General features: G+C 32.3%; 1 protein-coding gene across 1 annotated transcript in view; it reads right to left on the bottom strand.

The window, feature by feature from the left end:
* TTC6 (tetratricopeptide repeat domain 6) overlaps nucleotides 1-21,551 on the bottom strand; it is a 334,483-nt gene that overhangs the window by 194,609 nt on the left and 118,323 nt on the right. The window contains exons 9-10 of the mRNA XM_074290707.1: nucleotides 20,455-20,547; nucleotides 17,317-17,385 (exon numbers count right to left, since the gene is read on the bottom strand). Of these exons, the coding sequence (XP_074146808.1) occupies nucleotides 17,317-17,385; nucleotides 20,455-20,547 (162 nt within the window). The remainder of the gene's footprint in view (nucleotides 1-17,316; nucleotides 17,386-20,454; nucleotides 20,548-21,551) is intronic.

Genomic DNA, 21,551 nt, shown 5'->3' with positions numbered 1-21,551 from the left:
TATCTTTTATTGTCCTGCCTCAATTTCCCTAATTGTTTTGCCTCAGTTTCCTTGAATTGTTCTGCCTCAATCCCCTGGTTTAACCTCCCCTCCTTTTCTGATCATTACAACTGAGATAATTACGGCTGTGGAGATCTGACATTTTAGAAGATAAAACTCCAGATGTCCTACTTCAGATACCTAATTGGTATCTCTAAATTTCAGAATTCCTATATCTAACTGGACATCTCCTTAACTCCCAGTTTGTAAGAATTTATGGTCCTATCCCCCAACTTGTCAGAACCAGATTGATGGTCCCTGCTGCTAGAGATTCCCGATCACCAGAGTTTGGACTCCATGCCCTCCTTCCTTCCCTCCCCACTTTCATTTAGCTACTCTAATGTATATGTCATTGAGAATTCACATTCACTGCTGGATGCTTTTGAGACATCAGTCCTGGGGGCAACATGCCCCCAGCAAAATTTCTCCTCAGAAATCCAAATAAAATATTAAAACTCTCTAATCTCTATCTTGCCTCAGTTTCTCCGCATTATACCTGCCCAGAAAGAATTTATAGAAGAACTCAAAAAACACTTTAAAAATCAAATTAGAAAGATTAAGGAAAAAATAAAAGAAAAAATAAGAACCATGCAAGAAAAAAAAAAAAAAAGATTATGAAAAAAAAAGTTGACCAACTAGGAAAGGAGGTTCAGATTCTTGAAGAAGAAAATAATTCTTTGAAATTAGAATTGCCAAAGGAAAGCCAGTGAAGCTATGAAAGACCAAGAAATAACAAAATAATCTAAAAAAATGAAAAAAAAAATAGAATAATAAGAAAAACATCAGATCTGGAAAACAGATCAAGAGAAAATATAAGAATAATTGAACTACCTGAAAGTTGTGATCAGAAAAAGAATTTTAACACAATTAATATAAGAAATTATCAAAGAAAATTGTCTTGGAGTGATAAAACACAAGGATAAAATAGAAAAAAATCTACGACCCCAAAGATATCCTTTGTGGAAAACACATAGGAATATTATAGCCAAAATTTGAAACCCTCAAATCAAAGAGAAAATCTTGCAAGAAATAAGAAAAAAAAAATTCAAATATGCTGGAGCTACAATTAGAATTGTATAGAATTGTATACCAGTAGCCATAATAAAAGATCACAGGTCCTGGAATAATATAATATAGGCCTATGGTCAAAAACATATCCAGCAAAATTATCCATAATACTAAATGAAAAAAAAAAAAAAAGACATTCAACAAACTTGTAGATTTTTAAGACTTTTCCCTAACCAAACCTTAAACTTAATAGAAAACATATTAGAGACAATATCAAAGATTAATTTCAAGGAACTCAACATGGAAAGATCATTTATGTTTTTTATGTGGAAATATATATCATATGTTTATGTTAAAGATTGCTATGTAATTAGGTAATTCAAAAGAAAGATTGGGGCAGAGTTGAGTATAACCTGATTCTAAAAAGCAAAACTGTCTAGGAAAAGGCAAAAATGGTAATTATGTTAAGCAAATAAGGATGCAGAGGAAGAACTGACACAGAAATATTACACAGGGAGAAGAGCTCATCATTATGAAAACTAGCTCACATGGGGAAATAAATTATAAAGAAATAAGGGAGGAGGAAACAGGATTAAGGTGAGATATAAAAAGATGTGTAGATTTATAGTAGTGGGACAAGGTATGTACATTAATGGGCAAGGGATAAGGGATTAAAAATGGGCTATAGAAGGGTGTGTATACTGGGATGAGTTGTATAGATTAATGGGAAAGGGATAAATGAGAAGAGAAAGGGTGGCATAAGATAAGGTGGGGTACAAAAGAATATTTAGATTAAAGAGTGGGATAATGGGAATAGGATAAAGAGAGAAGGAAAGGGTGGGAGGAGAACATAAGGGAGGGATCAAAAGATGGGGAGAGGCTAAGTAACAACAAGGCAAATTAAGTAGAAGAATTAGCAGGGATAGGAAATAAACGCAAACATCACAATAAGGATTGGGAGTAGAATTAGAAAAAGTTTTAAAAGCAAGGCTAGTTAGTAATCAATGATCTTAGACTAAGTCAAACTTAAAGATTCAATCAAGAGAGAAATGTATATTATATGTCAGCATATTAATACTGTTAGATGCATGTTGACAAATAAGTAAATAAATATGTATATTTAGTATATGTGTATCTGAGTATAGGTATGCATGTAGATATATGTGTGAATATAGATATATGTGTATAAGTATATATGTATATGTGTATGTAAATATTTTGTGCTTAACTGTAGCCTGCTTGGAGGAGTTGGAGAAGATGAAATGGAAAAAAAAGTGCAAAGTAGAGAAAAAAACACCCGACTAGGAAGCATAGAAAAATGGACATTCAAGAATATAATCGCTTGTTGTTATATATGCTTTCTTGAAATGGAAATTTATTGTTATATATTTTGAATTCTCCCTAATGTTCTGCTGAATATATGACAATGTTTTGTTTTGATTTTTTATTTTCTTTTTCTGTCTTTTTCTCTTCTGTTTTTTCTCATTTTGTATTTGGTTCAATAAAAAAAAAAATAAAGAAAAATGAAGGACCAAAAAAAAGTATGATTTGACCAGGATTTGTGAATCAAAGTTCTTGAATTGATAATGCATCAGCTAGGAGGGACTGGGAATCAGAAAGGAATAAATCCATTTGAAAGCATTAGTTTCTTAAAGGGAGCACAACCCACATCAAATATGATACTGAACTTTGCTGGATATAATATTTTCAGGACCTGAAGCCTTTTATTGTAGCTGCTGTACAGCTATATCCTATACAGTCTACATTCAGACTCCATCAGTTCTTTCTATGAGAATGTTTATAGCATTTTTCATCATGAATCCTTTACAGGTGATCATTTTACAATATTGTTGTTACCATGCACAATGTTCTCCTGGTTCTTTTCATTTCACTTTGTATCAGTTCATATTAAGTCATATAAGCTGGAAACAGCTAGAAATATTTTTATTAAAGTAATTATATGGCTAAAAAAAAAAAAAAAAAAGCCCAGATCTGGAAAACAGATCAAAAAGAGAAAATAAGAATAATTGAACCACCTGAAAGCTGTGATCAGAAAAGAACCTTATATAATAATATAAGAAATGATCAAAGAAAATTGTCCTGAAGAGGAAAAGTAAAATAGAAAAAATCCAATGATCATCATCTCAAAGAGATCCTACAAATAAAACAAATAGGAACATCATTGCTAAATTTTAAAACCTCCCAATTAAAGAGAAAATTTACAAGAAACAAACAAAAAACAAACAAAATAAATTTCAAATATGCTGGTGTTACAATTGGAATTGTTTAGGATTTATCAGCAGCTACAATAAAAGGCTGCAGGTCCTGAAAATATTATATCCAGCAAAGTTCAGTATCATACTTGATGTGGGTTGTGCTCCCTTTAAGAAACTAATGCTTTCAAATGGATTTATTCCTTTCTGATTTCCAGCCCCTCCTAGCTGATGCATTATCAATTCAAGAAGCTAGGACCTTTGGTTCACAAATCCTGGTCAAAAGCAACCTTTTGAATTCCAATAAGAGATCCAGGCTCTCACAACCCCCACCCAACTTGGGACTCCACCCGCAGGCCCCTTTAGCTAAATTTCTCATTATAAAAAGAGCCATGCTGGAGCCCTCTCTTTGGAGAGGCAGCCTTATGCCTGGCATGCCAAGGATCTCTGCCCCCTGGAACACTTTTTCTGGTGCCCTTTTATCTCTACCTTCAACTTTTACAAACTAGACTTTAACCTTGCTTCCAAACTCCATAATAAACCTCTTTTTACCAATCTAGGTTTTTTGGGTCTGTAAATTCCTTTACAGGGGACTTTTGTGCCATTACTAGACCTCATTTAACTCTCTCTGCTAGCACTGAATCCAAAAGGGCTGCAGGGGAGCTCTATTTGACTCCTTATACCGCAAACCTGCCACTAGACCTCAATTAAACCCTAATTTCATTTAGGTACCCTAATTTTATACCTCAATATTGAATAACAAAAGCAAAAAAGGACATTCAGTGAACTCTCAGATTTTCACTGTCTATGGTATCTTTAAACAAAAAGTGCCCTTGCTTATCTTTTTAAATTAAATACATTTTTGCTTTTGCTCTGAGATCCTGGCTGTTACCCCTGTTTCATTTATTTATTTATTCATATTTATATCTCAGTTTCTACCATCATACATTCTGTTCTAACTTCTTATTTTTAGTCTCTGTATATCTTTGTTTCAAGTATATTTCTAATAAATAGCATAATTATTGGAATCTGGTTTTTCTGCTATCTGCACAGAAATATCTGAAGAAACAACTTCTTAAAAAACAAATTTGACAAAATGAAAAAAAAAAGCTGGAGAAAACAACTTCTTATTTGTTGAAATAGAAAAAGAAAACAACTCCTTAAAAATAAAATTGGTAAAATGGGGGGAAAAATACACTGAACAAAATAACTCCTTTAAAAGTACATTTGGAAGAAAAAAAAATGTACATTTGACTAAATGCAAAAGGAGGTAAAAAAGCTAATTGAACAAAATAATTCACTAAAAATTAGAACTGGACAAATGGAAGTGAATGTCTCAATGAGATATCAAGAACCAGTCAAACAAAACAAAAAAATTTAAAAATTAAAAAAGGAAGAAAATACAAAATACTTCATTGGAAAAACAACTGACCTGGAAAATAAAGCCATGATGGAAAAAAAAGAGCATCAATATCTTTCAAGAAATTATTAAGCAAAACTACTCTGATATCTTGGAATCTCAGGGTAAAACAGTCATTGAAAAAAATCTATTGATCACCTTCTAAAAGACACCCAGAAAAATAAACTCAAAGGAATATTGTAACAAAATTCCAGAATTATCAAATCAAGGAGAAAAAACTGCAAGTAGCCAGAAAAAAATAAATCAAATAACAAAAAAACCACAATCAGGATTAGGCAGGACCTAGGAGCTTCTATATTAAAAGATTGGAGGTCCTGGAATATGATATTCTGGAAGGAAAAGAAGCTTGGACTGCAATCGAGAATCAACTATCCAGCAAAATTAAGCATTATCTTTCAGAGAAAAAGATGGATATTCAATGAAATAGAGGACTTTTGATCATTTCTGGTGAAAAGACCAGAGCTAATAAATAAACAAACAAACAAACAAACAAATAAATAAATAAATAAACAAACAAACAAATAAATAAATAAATAAATAGATAGATAATAGATAGGTAGATAGATAGATAGATAGATAAGGTGTTCTACAAATACAAGACTAAAAAGAAGCATAAAAAAGGTAAATGGAAAAAAATTATATTTTTAAGGTTAAAATGTTTATATCTCTATATGGAAAGATGATAGATGTAACTCTTGAGAACTCTTATCTTTATCAAGGAAGTCAGAAGGGGTATACTTAGAGGGTATAGGTGTAAGTTGACTTTAATGTAGTGAAGTAAAAAAGAAATTAGGAGTGGAAAAAGGATTGTTCTGAGAGAAAAGAAAAGGGAAGGTAAAATGGAGTAAATTACATCACATGAAGCAGCACAAAAACCTATTTCAATTGAGGGGGAAAAAGTGATGGAGATGACCATTGTTTGAACCTTAATCTCATTGAATTTGGCTCAAAGAAGGGAATAATATACATGGTTTAGTTTATAAATTTGTCTTAGTCTATAGTGAAGGAGGAAGAGAAAGAAGAAAAGGGGAGGCTAATAGATGGGAGGATAGAAGTAGGAAAAGGGATGAGAAAGAAGGGCTGGAAAAATGGAGGGCAGACTGAAGGAGGTGGTGCTCAGAAGCAAAAACTTGATGAGGAGGAGGAAATGAGAAAGAAAAGTGTAACCTGGGGAAAATAGGATGGCAGGAAATACAGTTAGTAATTTTAACTGTGGGTGTAAATGGGATGAAATCTCCTATAAAATGGAAGCAGATGGCAAACTGGATTAAAAGCCAGAATTCTATAATATGTTGTTTACAAGAAATTCTGTTGAAGCAGAGAATAAGATAAAAATCTTAGGTAGAATATTGTACTTTAGCTGAAGTAAAAAAAAAAAAAAAAAGCAGTAATAATGATCCTGATTTCATTCCAAAATAAAAGCAAAAATAGTTGTATTTAAAAGAAATAACAAAGGGGGTAACTCTGTGGGACAATGGTTAGAGCATCAGCCCTGATGTCAGGAGGACCTGAGTTCAAATCTGGCCTCAGATACTTAACACTTCCTAGTTGTGTGACCCTAGACAAGTCACTTAACCCCAATTGCCTCAAAAAAAAAAAAAAAAGAGATAACAAAGAAAACCATATGTATTAATTGCCACATCTAATATTTTAATCTATTAATTAACCACATTTATTAATAAAGTAATATCAATATTAAACATACATATATATATATATATATATATATATATATATATATATATATATATATCTCCACCAAATAGTATAGCATTCAAATTCTTAAGAGAAGAAATTTAATGAAAAAGAAAAAAGTGCAAAAAAAAAAAAAAATACAGGAAAATTATACTACTCGGGGATCCCAATCTCCCTCCATCAAAGCTAGAAAAATCAAACCACAAAATAAACTAGAAAGAAGTTAAGGAGGTGAATAAAATTTTAGAAAAGTTAGGTATAATAGACTTTTGGAGAAAACTGAATGTAGATAGAAAAGAATACACCTTTTTCTGGATGGTACATGGTACCTACACAAAAACTGACAATGTATTAGGGCAAAAACTTCACAGTCAAATGCAGAAAGGCAGAAATAGTAAATGCTTCCTTTTCAGATCATGATGCAATAAAAATTACATATAATAAATGCCCATGGAAAAGAAATAGACCAAAAATTCATAGGAAACTAACTAATCTAATTCTAAAGAAAGAGCGGTTGAAACAACAAACCATAGGAACAATCAATAGTCTCATCCAAGAGAATGATGGTATTATAAGACAATATATCAAAGCTTATGGGATGCAGCCAAAACAGTTCTTAGGGGAAATTTTGTATCTCTAGATGCTTACTTGAATAAAATAAAGAGAAAATCAATGAATTGGGCATGCAAGTAAAAAAAAGCTAGAAAAAACAACAAATTAACTCCTCTCCAATTAAACACTAAATTGGAAATCTTAAAAATCAAAAGCAGAGAATAATCAAATTGAAAGTAAGAAAACTGTTGAACTAATTAAAAAACACTAAGAGTTGATTTTATGGAAAAAACAGCAAAATTGAAAAACTTTTGGTTAATTTGATTAGAAAGAGGAAAAAAGAAAAATTACCAGAATAAAAAATGAATTTACCACCAATGAAGAGGAAATTGAAGCAATAATTAGGAGCTATTTTGCTCACCTATAAACCAATAAATCTGATAAGCTAAGTGAAATGGATGAATACTTACAAAAATATACATTGCCCAGACTAACAGATGAGTAAATAAAAGTACTTGAATGATTCTATCTTAGAAAAAGAAATTGAACAAGCCTTTCATTAATGATCTCCCTAAGAAAAGATTTCCAGGGTCAGATGGATTTACAAGTGAATTCCACCAAACATTTAAGGAACAGTTAATTTCAATGCTATTAAAACTATTTGGAAAAATAAGGGAAAGAGTCCTTCCACATTCTTTTTGTGATATAATAAATCTATATGATTTTTTAGATATGTTGCTGATACCTAAACCTGTAATGGCCAAAAAAGAGGAAAAAAAAATTATAGTCCAATTTCTTTAATGGATATTGATGCAAAAATCTTAAATAAAATATTAGCAAAGAGATTGCAGCAACTTATCATCAGTATCATGCACTGTGACCAAGTGACATTTATTCCAGGAATGCAGGGCTCATTCAGTATCAGGAAAACCATCAGCATAATTGATCATATCAATAATCAGACTAACAGAAATTATATGATTATCTCAGTAGATGCATAAAAAGTATTTGACAAAATACAATGCCCATTCCTGTTAAAAACACTAGAGAACATAGGAATAAATGGAATTTTCCTTAAAATGATAAGTAGTATCTATCTAAAATCACCAGCGAGAATTATATTGGAGATAAACCAGAAACATTCAAAATAAGATCAGGGTGAAATAAAGTTGCCCATTATCACCATTATTATTCAAAATTGTACTAGAGATTTTAGCTTTAGAAATAAGAAATGAAATTGAAAGAATTAGATAGATGATGAGGAAACAAAACTAACACACTTTGTAGAGAATGCTAGAGAATCAACCAAAAAACTGTAAGAAACAATGAACACATGTTACCAACAAAGTCCAATGCAAGAGACATAAAGAGAAATCCCATTTACTATATAGATAATATAAATTATTTGGAAGTCTACCTACCAGGAGAAAGACAGGAATTATACGAACACAATTACAACACACTTTTTACACAAATAAAATTAGATCTGGACTTCCAGCAAAGATGGCAGAGAGGAGGCACACATCTGCTTAAGCTCTGCATTTTCTCTCAGAATTTATTTCATGACAAGCCTCGGAATTAGTGCATGACCAGAAAAAAATAATTACCAACAGAAGACATCCTTGAAATTCGCAAAAAAAGGTCTGTTTTTGCTCAGAGGCAGGGATGACCAGAGTGAACGCAGGCTGAGGGCAGGCAGTGAGAGCTTGGCGGGCAACTCACACTGCACAGCCATTGCTGTCCTGCTAGTGCCTCATTGCTGTCCCCCACAGTATGTAGAGAAAGCCCAGTAATACCATCCATTTAAATCCATTATAAAATATAAAATGGAAAATTTTCATATATTAAATTAAAAAGATTTGCACAAACAAAACCAATACATCCATGATTAGAAAGGAAGCAGAAAACTGGGGGAAAAAAACTTTTACAGCCAATGTTTCTGATAAAGGTCTCATTTCTAAAATTATATAGAGAATTGACTCAAATTTATAAGAATTCAAGCTGTTGGAAGATGAATGGATGTCCATCAATTGGAGAATGGTTGGGTAAACTATGGTATATGAATGTTATGGAATATTATTGTTCTATAAGAAATGACCAACAGGAGAAATACAGAGAGGCTTGGAGAGACTTACATCAACTGATGCTGAGTGAAACGAGCAGAACCAGAAGATCATTATACACTTCAACAATGATACTGTACGAGGATGTATGCTGATGGAAGTGGATTTCTTCAACATAGAGAAGAGCTAATCCAATTCCAATTGATTAATGATGGACAGAACCAGCTACATCCAGAAAAGGAACACTGGGAAATGAATGTAAACTGTTATTTTTACCTTCTGAATCCAATTCTTCCTGTGCAACAAAAAATTCGGTTCTACACACATATATTGTATCTAGAATATACTGTAATATATTTAACATATATAAGACTGCTTGCTATCTGGGGGAGGGGGTTGGGGGAGGAAGGGAAAAAATCTGAATAGAAGTAAGTGCAAGGGATAATGTTGTAAAAAATTACCCATGCATATGTACTGTCAAAAAAATGTTATAATTATAAAATAAAATAAAAATTAAAAAAAAAAAAAAAAAAAGAATTCAAGCTGTTCCCTAATTGATAAATGGTCAAAAGAACAATTTTCAGATGAAGAAATTAAAGTCATTGTAGTTATATGAAAAAATGCTCTAAATCATTTGATTAGAGAAATTCAAATTAAGAAAACTGGTGAGTTACCACTTCCTCTCAGGTTGGTTAAGATGACAAGAAAAGATCATGATAAATGTTGGGAGGGGATGTGAGAAAACTGGGGCACTAATGCCTTGGAGTTATGAAATGATCCAACCAGTCTGGAGAGCTATTTAGAACTATGTCCAAAGGGCTATCAAACTGTACATATCCTTTTTATTCTCTCCCCCTTCCCTATACCCCAACCTTTTATTTCTTTCTGAATTTAGTAGACTTTTATACTCTCTCTATATATGTATACATATGTGTATTATTCCCCCTTTCACCTAGTCCCAGTGAGCAAAGTTTTAAAATTACCAGGCCTCCTCCTGTAAGGTTCTGACTACCTTCCTGGAGGTTTTGGGACCAGCCTTCCTTTCAGTGGAGTAATCACCATGAGAATAGCCAGGGATAAAGTCCAAAAATCTTTATTGTTTCCTTCACAGTCTTTCTCCTTCACCCGGGGCTTGGCTAGCTTTCCTGAGGTCCTCGGGAATCGGTTTTGATTTCAGTGGAGGAAGCAGGAGAGCCACTTGTCTCTGGCTAAGTTTGTTCCCAGCTTATGTACTTTATTACAATTAATATACTGAGTATACTCAAGGAACCATTATTTGTTTTAAGATTAAATCAATCATACTGAACTAGAGAACTCATTTGCTAAACTAGATAACCATTATATTATCAATTCCACAGAGTTAACACCTTGTTATAGGATTAAATTAATCATACTGAGCCTTAAGTATTTTTCTCCAAAGCTCCTGCCTTTTACATCCTCTTTCATCATCTCTCATCAAATTCCTCTTTGTCATTTCTTCCTCTTGCACTTCATTTGTATAAGATAATTTTTATATTTTCCTATACAGTTTTGCTTTTTAGAATCACATCATACTCATTTCTATCCCCAATCTGTCTTCTGAACAACTAATTATTAAGGGCAATCTTAGAAATACAGTATACATTTCCATGTATAAAAAGTAAACAGTTTCTTTATTGAGTCCTTTATAATTGGCATTTTATATTTATTTTATACTTCTCTTGGATCTTATATATCAAAATTTTTATTAAGTTCAGGTCTTTTTGCAATAAAACACTGAAAAGTCTGGCAATTCATTGAATATGCTTTTTATTATTGTTGTTCAGCTTAACTTTGCTCAGTATAATATTTTTGAGCACAACCCCAAGTTATTTTGCTTTTTGATATTAGTGTTCTACAATCTACAGTCTTGTAGGTCTTATGTGGTTCTAATTGTAGCTCTGCTATATTTTGAATTATTTTTTTCTTATTGTTCATAAAATTTTCTACTTGAAATTTGGTTTTGGAATTTGACTATATTATTCTTGGAGGTTTTCCTTGTAGGATCTCTTTCTGATGGCAATTGGTAGGTTTTTACTATTTGTTCTAACATCTCAAGACAATTCTGATGATATTAAGGTTCCTTCCTCTCCCCAACTTCTTTTTCAATGTAAAAGCTTTTTCTTGCCTTTTTTTCTTTTTTTTGGGCTGAGGCAATTGGGGTAAAGTGACTTGCCCAAGGTAACACAGATAGGAAGTGTTAAGTGTATAAGACCAGATTTGAACTCAGGTCCTCCTAATTTCAGGACTGGTGCTCTATTCATTGTGCTTACCTAGGTGCCCCTCGACTCTTTTATGACAGATAATTTATATCTTTTCTCTTCTCCCTTTCCCTTTCTTCCAGTACATTCCTTTCTCACTCCTTAATTTTATTTTTTAATTATTAATCATTTATATTCAACTCACAATTATGCCTTCTGTCTATATATACTCCTTGTGCTATAATAATGATTAAGTTATAGTGTTATAATTAAGTTATAATGAAATATCATCCTCCCATGTAGGAATGTAAACAGATAAACTTTATTAAATCCCTTATGATATCAAGATAATATACAGATTACCTCTTTATGCTTCTCTTGAGTTCTGTTTTTAAAAATCAGATTTTCTATTCATCTTTGGCATTTTGATCATTAATTCTTGAAAATCCTTTATTTCACTTAATTTTCATCTTTCCCCTGAAGGATTTTACCTATTTTTGTGGGGTAAGGATTCTTGGTTGCAATCCTAGCTATATTGCTCAGTGGAACATCATATTTCAAACTCTTTAGTCCTTTAATGTAGAAGTTGCTCAATCTAGTTCCATTCTGACTGTGGCTCCAATACCCTTGAATTGTTTCTTTCTGGATATGCTTGCAATATTTTCTCCTTGATCTAGGCGTTCCAGATTTTGGGAGTTTTTATGTGGGATTTCTTCCTGGAGGTGATTAGTGGCTTCTTTCAATTACTATTTTACCCTCTGGTTGTAGAATATCAGGACAGTTTACCTTGATAATTTCTTGAAAGATGATGTCTAGGCTCTTTTCTTGATCATGACTTTCAGGTAGATCAATAATTGAAATAATCTCTCCTGGATCTACTTTTCACCTATTTTTCCCAAGAGATATTTCACATTGTTTTCTATTTTTTCATTCTTTTGATTTTTTTTTTTATTTTGATTTCTCATAAAATCATTAGTTTCCATTTGCTGAATTCTAATTTTTAAGGATTTTTTTTTCTTAAGTGAGCTTTTGTACCTTCTTTCCCATTTGGTCAATTTTGCTTTTTAAGGCATTCTTCTCTTCATTAGTTTTTTTAAATTTCCTTTTGAACCATTCCCAATTCTCCTAATTTTTCCTTTCTCTCTCTTGATTTTCAGAATCTCTTTTGAGCTTTTCCATGGCCTGAGGTCAATTATTATTTTCTTGGAGGCTTTGACTTTGTCATCTTTTTTTAAGTGTGAATTTTGATCTTTCTTGTCACCATATTAACTTTCTATGGTAAGAAACTTTTTCTTGTTCATTCATTTTCCTAGCTTATTACTCGGCTTTCAACTCTTTATTAAAATAAACCCTATTAAAATAGGGCTCTTGTTTCCAGGGTGGAGGGTGCACTGTCCCAAGCTTCAGGGATTTTGTGCAGCTATTTTCAGAGATTCTTCTAGGGATCTGACCACAAGTAGTCTTTTTTGCTCTGGAGATTTTAGGTGTGTGCCCTCTTTTCTGTAATTATAAGGTCTAATGTGCTAAAAGCAACAGAGTCCTTCCCCACTGGTAATAAAGAGACCTCTTGGGAGCTGAGACCTTTGGAAGTTGCCACATCCACAACTGCCCACATTCACTCCTGATAACTGGTTTCCCAAGGCTCTCTCATCCAACTGACTAACTTTTCTTGGTGATCTTCCAAATCATCTTTGGTGTCTGGGCTAAGAAGTTTAGAAACTTCCAGTGCTGCTGCTGATTCAAAAGTTCCTATAGCTGTTCCTGTTTGGCTGGCACGGGGGTCAGGAACCCAGCTGAGGCTAGGATCTGTCTAGGATTGCACTGGTGCTGCTTACACTGGAATTGCATGCTGGACTCTCACCCTAGTGCCACAGACTTTTCTTGTTGACTTTCTAAGTTGTCTTAAGCTGGAAAATTGTTCTATTCTGCCTTTTTGTATGTTCTGACATTCTATTTGTTTAGAGGCATTATTTAAAGGAATTTGGAGTGGTTTGGGGGAAGAGTGAATGCCATCTTGGTTCAGTCTTTGGAAAGCTTTAATTCTTAAAAAGTTCCCTCATCATCTCTCTCATGAGAGACACAAAGTGTATAGGATTTTGCTTTGGAACACTCATTCTTGTACTTGAATGACACACTCCCATGACACATATTCACCTTATAGCCCCAAATAAGGCATAGGAGACCACAGGGCTGAAAATGTGGATAGTTGAGTAAGACTTAGTCCTGAGTTATAGACCACCCACAGCTTCCCAGATTGTCAGAAAACACCTTCTCTCTCCTCTACTCTATCTCCTGCCACTTTTCAGAAATAGGCAGGCATTGATTTAACTTAGCTACAGGAAAGAAAGTGGGAGAGGCAAAGGAAGAAATGGGGTAAAGGGTCGGGATACATGGCCATGATGACTTAAAGAAAGGAAAACTGAAATCCAGATGGGGCCAATTCTTCCCTCTCACAACTTAGAGTTGTAGGTAGAGAATAGCCCAATCTGGAGAGGCTGAGACAGCTTTGCAGTTCAGTGTCCAAGCTGCACAAACCAGAAAAGATGGGAATACTTAAAACATAACAGGGAAAAATAAAAAGTCTGAAGATTTCTAAAAGGCTAAACCTTCAGTAAAAATCTAGAGTGCACAAGCATCAATTTGTTGTTTATTCCTTTGCCAGTCATCTATGATTCTTTATGACTTTTACTTGAGGTTTTCTTGGCAAAGATAATGAATTTTAGTTTATCATTTTCTTCTTCAATAAGTTTTACAGATGAGGAAACTGAGACAAAGAGTTAAGTGACTTTCCCAAGGTCACATAGCTAGTAAGTATCTGAGGCCAGATATGAACTTTAGACTCTATCTACTGCACCATCTAACTGCCCATGTAAATCAATAGAGTAAAACAAAAAAATCAGTAACAAGGATAAGTACTAACTAGTCAAAAAGATCATAAAACTAATAAATATTACAAATGCAAATGAAACGATGTTTGATGGAATGCAGATTCTGATGAATTCCCAAAAGATCATGGAACAAAGAAAAAGGGTCCAAAAAAAATTAGAAACAAGAATGACTTAAATAAGTCAAAAATTACAAAATATTTACTATATGACAGGAAATGTGTTTTTTTGATCCTCACGACAAACTTGAGAGGTAAGTATTCATATTATAATCCATTTCATAGATGAGGAACCTAAGGTAGATAAAAGTTAAGAAATTTGTATAGAGTCACACAGCTAGGGTCACATTTGAACTCAGGTCTTCATGTCAAGCCTCTCTGCCCTGTGTCACATAGCTAGTCAACACTTGAGTGCTAAGTAATTTGAAAACTCAACATATAAAAAACTGATGCAGAATGAAGTTATAAGAACAATTTGTAAAAATAATAGCACTGTAAAGACAAACAATTTTGAAAGACTTAAGTATGATGATAAAGCATGTGCCCACCTTCCACTTAATATACTTATTTTCAGAAATTGGTAATTCAAGGATTTGTTTTGCTTGGTTGCATATATTTATTTATTTTTATTTTTTTCTTCAAAAAATTTAGGGAGAGAAAGGTACAAGAGAAATGTAAATTAGGGATAGAGTTGTCACAGGAAGAAAGTGAAAAATAATAAAGTCAATAAAGCATTTTAAAAAAAGAATTGTAGTAATTGTAGACATGAAGTACATGACAAGTAAAAAATATGAAAACTATAACGTAGCAAATTTTTAAAAAACAGACTAGAATGTCATAATGTAGAAAACATAGCATCAATTGAGAGAATTTATAAGTTGTCTCCATGAAAAACCAAAACCCAAACCTGCTCTTCAAACTCTTAAGATGCTTAGTGGTCAAATTTAACATTTTAAATAATCACAAACTCTGAACATGTTTAGGAAAAAGACATTTAACTAACTATAAAATAAAAACAAAAACAAAAACAAAATAGTTCCACAGAAAGAAGAAATCACAAGGAGTGGAATAGTAAAGTCTGACATAGCAAAGGTGTTCAACTAATTATCCCAAATCACTACAAATTTGATCTTAATAATGAAAAAAAAAAAAAAAAAAAAAAAGGACATTTAACAAGAGAGAAACATTTGAGACACTCCTGCAACAATGATATTCTTGTTTTTCCTCCCATGTGATCTTTCATTTCCAATCAATTGCATCATTTCACTATTTGTATCCCATGCCTGGAATGCTCTCCCTCTTCACTCCTGCTATTTGGCTTCCTTGGTTTTCTTCAAGATTCAGCTCACATCTTTACTTCTTTACAAGTTCTTTCACTACAACCCCCATCTATACCACCACACACACACACACACCTAATTCTTTTCCTGTCAAACTCTTAGATTATCTTCCAATTTATCCAGCATATATTTTGTTTGTACATAGTTTGCATTAGAATGTAATCTGAAAGGCTAACACATATCTCTAGCATTTAGCATAGTATCTGGCACATAGTAAATAATAAGTGCTTGTTGATTCATTGACAGACAGGAACAAATTAGATGTATAAAATGTCATCAACAATAGGAGGAAATAGCTTAATAGGGGAATTAGAAATGTATTTTCAGCTTCAGCTTCTCAAAAGATGCAAAGAAAAAAAGAAAAGGAAAATGCTGATTTCTTTCCCAGATTTGCAGGGAGAGATCATTTGACCAATATCTCTTTTTCCATTCATTCATTTGTTCTGTTTTCTTGTCTGCTCACCACACACTGGGAATATGAAATTATTTCTGAATTGCTTCTCTCTATCCACCCTAAATGCTGCTGTTGCTACTAGTGAGGGAAATCATGGCAGTGGTTCCTTCTCTTTTTTGCTCATTCCCTTTCTCTCTCTCAAGCCCACCTTTCTTGGATTTAGTGTGCCAATTTTGAACAATACCAAAATATGCAATATTTCTTTAGCCAGGAAGATAAGCCCAAAATTTAAACCCTGTAATTCTAATGGAGAAAAAAGAATTTATCCCTGAGAAGACTGATTGCAATAGAATCAAAGACTCATATTATTCTGTGAAATAATGATCGGAGAATAACATTTCAAAATACACTATATAAATAAAAAGAAAATATCAAAGCAAGGGACAACTTTTAAGAAAGAGCTATAGCAAAAAAAAAAAAAAAGATAAAGAAATGTAAGAAATTTCAAGGACAAGAATGAGAGAAAATTTAGGAAGAATAATTGAGAAATAGCAGGAAAGGAAGGAAGGAAAGGAGGGAAAGAGGAAGGACAATCAGTAATTTTAAGTATATCTCAAAACTAGAGCAAGGGTCGACAAATAGAAGTTAGGGTAGGCGGAAAGAGAGCCTGTAGAGATGAGTCACAGTAAAATAGTCTAAGTAAAACTTTGTTCTTGAAGGGGGCCAAAGCATTGACTTAAGAGGAAGAGAATTTTTTAGATTGGAAAAAATACTAAGGAAATAAATGGAAGAAAATAAAAGCTTAACTATCATTTCTTTAACTGTGAATGGACTAGTTGACCTTGGGATACAATTACTAGACCCTAAATAGATCAAGAAAGAAAAAAGGATTTATATATATACTTATAAAGCTGTTTCTGAGATGGTTAAGAATTGGAAACTAAAAGTTTTGATCAATTGAAGGATTGTTTTTTAAAATTACAGTATATGATTGTATTAAAATATTACTGTCCTTTAAGAAATGATAAAAGGGAAGATTTGAGAAAAACCTAAGAGGATTTAAATAAATTGCTAAAGAGATAAGTGAGCATAATTAGGAGAAGAATTTATACAGAAACATCATTGTAAAGACAAACAACTTAGAAAAACTTAATTCTTATCAATAGAATGACCAAATAAAATTTCAGAAGAAAGATGATAAAGAAACTCTCTTAAGAGAGATGTGGTTAATTCAAGGTAAAGACTGAAGCATATAATTTTTGGATAGGGTCAGGACAAGAAATTGTTTTGCTTTATTCTTGACAAAAGTTACAAGGATTTTGCTTTTCTTTTTTCCTTTTCTTTCATTCTTTCTTTTACTGGAGATGAGAGTATTGGAGGGGAGAAGAAGAGATGAGACAAAATCAGTTTTTGTCAATTGTACAAAACAAAAATTAAACTTAAAAACACATGGAAAAATTATGAAATATGTAATTAAAAAGTACAGTACCTTAGCTTCTCTTTCAGTAATCTTCTGGAAATTTGAGAAAGATTTACTTTTTCTGACTCTCATCTTTGGCTATATCAAAATATAAAATGAAAAATATAACTGACTGATAAAAGCAAAATCTCATATATAATGATACTTAACAAAAACTGGACCTGTGATTGTATTGATAGGAGGAAAATCCTGGTGAGGAAATTCCCTTAATATCTTCTCTGTAACTTAAAGTCTTGGAAAGTTGACTAGAATACTGAGAGATTTAATGACTTGCCTAGGGTGATCACATAGCCAAAATATGTTTGAGACAAACTTGAATCCAGTTTTTCTTGAATCCAAGGCCAGGTCTGTATTTTTTATACCATAGATGCCTCTTATCTACTTAATATATAAATTCTAATTACAAATGGAATATTAATAATAATAATAATTAACATTTATATAGGGGGCAGCTAGGTGATACAGTGGATAGAGCACCAGCCTTGAATTCAGGAGGACCTGAGTTCAAATCTGCTCTCAGACACTTAACACTTCCTAGCTGTGTGACCCTGGGCAAGTCACTTAACCCCAGCCTCAGGAAAAAAAAAAAAAGAAAGAAAAGAAAAAAGAAAAAAAAAAACCATTTATATAGGACCTACTATGTTCCAGGAAACAGGCAAATATCTCATGTAATATTTTCCAGAATATACTTCTTGTGGATGATTTTTTCCCCCCCCTGAGGCTGGGGTTAAGTGGCTTGCCCAGGGTCACACAGCTAGGAAGTATTAAGTGTCTGAGACCACATTTGAACTCAGGTCCTCCTGAATTCAAGGCTGGTGCTTTATCCACTGCGCCACCTAGCTGCCCCTTTGTGGATGATCTCAAATGGCATTATAAAAATATTTGAACTTTAAAAATTGTTTTAGCCTATTCAAAAAAAATTTCTTAAAAGGAACAAAATGTTTCATTTGCAGAATAAATTTAATTAATTTAATCAGTTGATTTCTAGTAAATTTCCATACTAACAATACAAACCACTAAATTTCCTTACAAATTCAACAAATTGTAGCACAAGTAGAGCATCATTATAAAAGGAATTGTTTCAGATATATGCTGGTATTAACCCAGTTTTACAAATGAGAAAAACGAGATTGAAAAGTTTAGTAATTTTCCCAAGCTAGTAATTATCTGAGGCAAGATTGGAATTCAGGTCTTCCTAATTCCTTGTTCAGTATGCTATCCAGTAAGCCACTAAGTTCTTAAGTCAGTCAGAGTTATTTTCCTTTACAGTTTTGTAGTCAATATATATAAACTGTCCTCCTGATTCTGTCTACTTCATAGCTCCAATAATGTGTAAACTGGGTTTCAAGCCATTCTATGAGAATTTTGTAGGCTACATGTCCAGATTGGTAAAGAGAATGTTAAGTGATAGAGATTATATGTAAGTGGTTGAGTTGGTATTAGAACTTTAGAAAGAAGAAATATTCTTCATTCATTCTTTGAGAAACATATCTGTGATGCCAGCCTCTCTTAGGGATTACATCCAATCATGTGAAGGGGAAAAAACACAGACTGGAAGTGATAGACATATAGCTCTTTAACATGTTTTTGATTTCTCTCTTCCTAGAGACTCAAGGAATTTATTTGGTGAGTTCAAGGCCTCTTTCTTGGTTGAGCTTATATTTCATGTCTTTCTGAGTTAAAGAGATAATTCACTCTTTTTATATTCTAATTTTTTAAACTTCTCTTATTTTTGATATTTGCTTGGATAAATGAATTTACTTACTATTCATGATTTATGATGGTTCTTTGTATAATTACATTTGGTGGGAAGGAACATAGAAGTACAAGTATAAAATTAAGGTCACCTATCCCCTTTAGAGTGATCAAGATTTTGGCTATGGACTACGCTGGTTCACAAGTATCTAGTAGGAGCAAATAAATATAATTCCAGTTTGGTGGCACTCTCAAGAGACTGGAGGACAGAATGGCCCACATAAAGGTTCTTTCCCACCTCCCCTATTCACCTCAAGTAAGAGACAATGTTTTCCATGAGATGCATTTAACTGTGACCATATGTGGATATATATGAATAACCTGAAGAGTCAACACAGACTTTACAAGTGTATTATTATACTTATCCTCCCTTCATTTTGGGGTCATTTTTGCCAATTCTTTGAGTGTGATATGGAATCCAATCTTTGCTGGCTTTTGGTCACTTTATCCATGGTCACAAACATCTTGTAGCTTGCAAAAGTCCCCAAACTTCCAAGTGTGGTCTGGACCAGATTAAAAAATAGAACTGGGAAATATTTAATAAAATAATGGAAATAATATAACATAGATCATGTTAATTTGTTGTTTTGTTAATGTGGGCCTGTTTAAATTTGATACTCCTGCCCTAGATCATGCTGGCTTTCCTAGCATTTACCCAAATTATTTTATTTACCCAAATTCTCACTAGTTTCGCTAATGTATTCTGCCTCCAGTGCCTTCCACCTTCTTTTACAATTCTGGAAAGAACAGAAGAATTTTCTTCTGTTTCTTTTCAGTTTTTTGTTTTTTTGTTTTTTAATTCAGAGGTCTTTTACAGATATTTCATGGAAATATGCAGAGGAATCTGCACTACTTTATATACATAACATTATCATATCAACTGGAAGACAAAGAACCATGCTTTTGATAAATGTAGCCACAATAAAAACTACAAGGAATAAAATGCTTTCAAAATATAGAAAATTACTAGAAGAAATTAAAACTATGTGGAAACAGAATGAGGTAATCCCTGTAATCTTCTCTGTCGTTAAAATTGTCCTGAGAATGACTTGAGTAAATTTACTGATAAGCCTATATGCCAATAATCATCTAATTCTTTAATACATTTACATAATAATCCATAAAGTATTAAATATAAAAGAATAATAACAGGATAGTAACTCACATTTCTTTCTGAACTCCAGCAAAAAGGATGCAAAGAATGAGAGAATACTAATAATAGCAATATTAATTAATAATAGCAATAATAATAACAATTAACACCACAAACAACTAAAGACTTAACATGACCAAATAGTAGTTTCTAGAAAATGTAGACTATTTTGAATAGCAAATTAAATTTTATATTTCTACAAATTATTTGCATAATTTTCTTCCACAAATTATACATACCAATTCAAGTTTTTTATCTCTTTTCTTTGACAAAAGACTCTCTTGACTCTCAGAAAACTGCTTTTCCACCACATATTTAAATGTACAACTACTCTGTGAAAAAAGAGAAAAAGTTTGATAAGATGTGATTTCTAGTTTAGTGAGATGAAATCATGATCAAAAGTCAAGAAACAGAAAGAATATAAATGAGATGAAATGGTAAATTTTTATGATCTTGGGAGGAAGAAATGGAATAGGGTAAGAAATGATGTGTTATTTGTGTAAATAATTTTTCTAAATGGAAAAACTATCTTAGAATAAATTTTTTTTCATAGAAAGGGGAAAAATTCTCTATGAAAAAAGTTTTATTTACATTATAGGAACAGCTATTGAGTGGAAAGAAGTCTTGAATTTGCCTAGTATTCTATTTGCCCTATTCTTCCATGATATTTAATTTCCTACCTATAACTTCCCATTTAGAATGATTTTGAATTCAGTTGTCTTTCAAATTCTAAACTTGTTTTTAAATGGTCCTTAATAACTATATATAAGCTTTAATATTAATATTTCCTTTGAATTTTCATCATAGTCTTCAATTTCCTGTTTTCAAAGTTCAAATTTCTACATGCTTCCCTTCTCCTGTTAGAAAGAAGACAAGCTATATAAACATGAAAAAAAATTAACTAAGAGGAGATAAAAGCTATAATTCCAATCTTTAGATTTTCTCCCCTTTTTATATTTTGGTAATTTCTTAATAGCTTACCTGTGGGAACCAAATAGAACTCCAAATCTGAGACTCCTCCAGTCTCTCCCTGTCATAGCCTATAAGCCAGAAGATGTGGCCTATATTTCTTTTTAATCACCAGTAATATTTGAATTAATGAATTTGTGAGGATTAATACCTCACAGATATTAATATTAATACCTCACAAATATTACTATTAATACCTCACATATATTAATAATCTTCTTTATGACTTTTTAAAATAAAACATCAAATACCTTTTTAAGGTAAGTTAATAAAGACCAGATATGTATAACCAATCTAAACATTTTAATTTTAAAATTGTATTTTATAATCTTTCTTACAAGTTGTTTTAATAATTTTATCTATTAGA

The sequence above is a fragment of the Sminthopsis crassicaudata genome, chromosome 2 (assembly GCF_048593235.1).
Source record: "Sminthopsis crassicaudata isolate SCR6 chromosome 2, ASM4859323v1, whole genome shotgun sequence".
NCBI lineage: Eukaryota > Metazoa > Chordata > Mammalia > Dasyuromorphia > Dasyuridae > Sminthopsis > Sminthopsis crassicaudata.
This window is presented reverse-complemented; position numbering and strand designations above follow the sequence as displayed.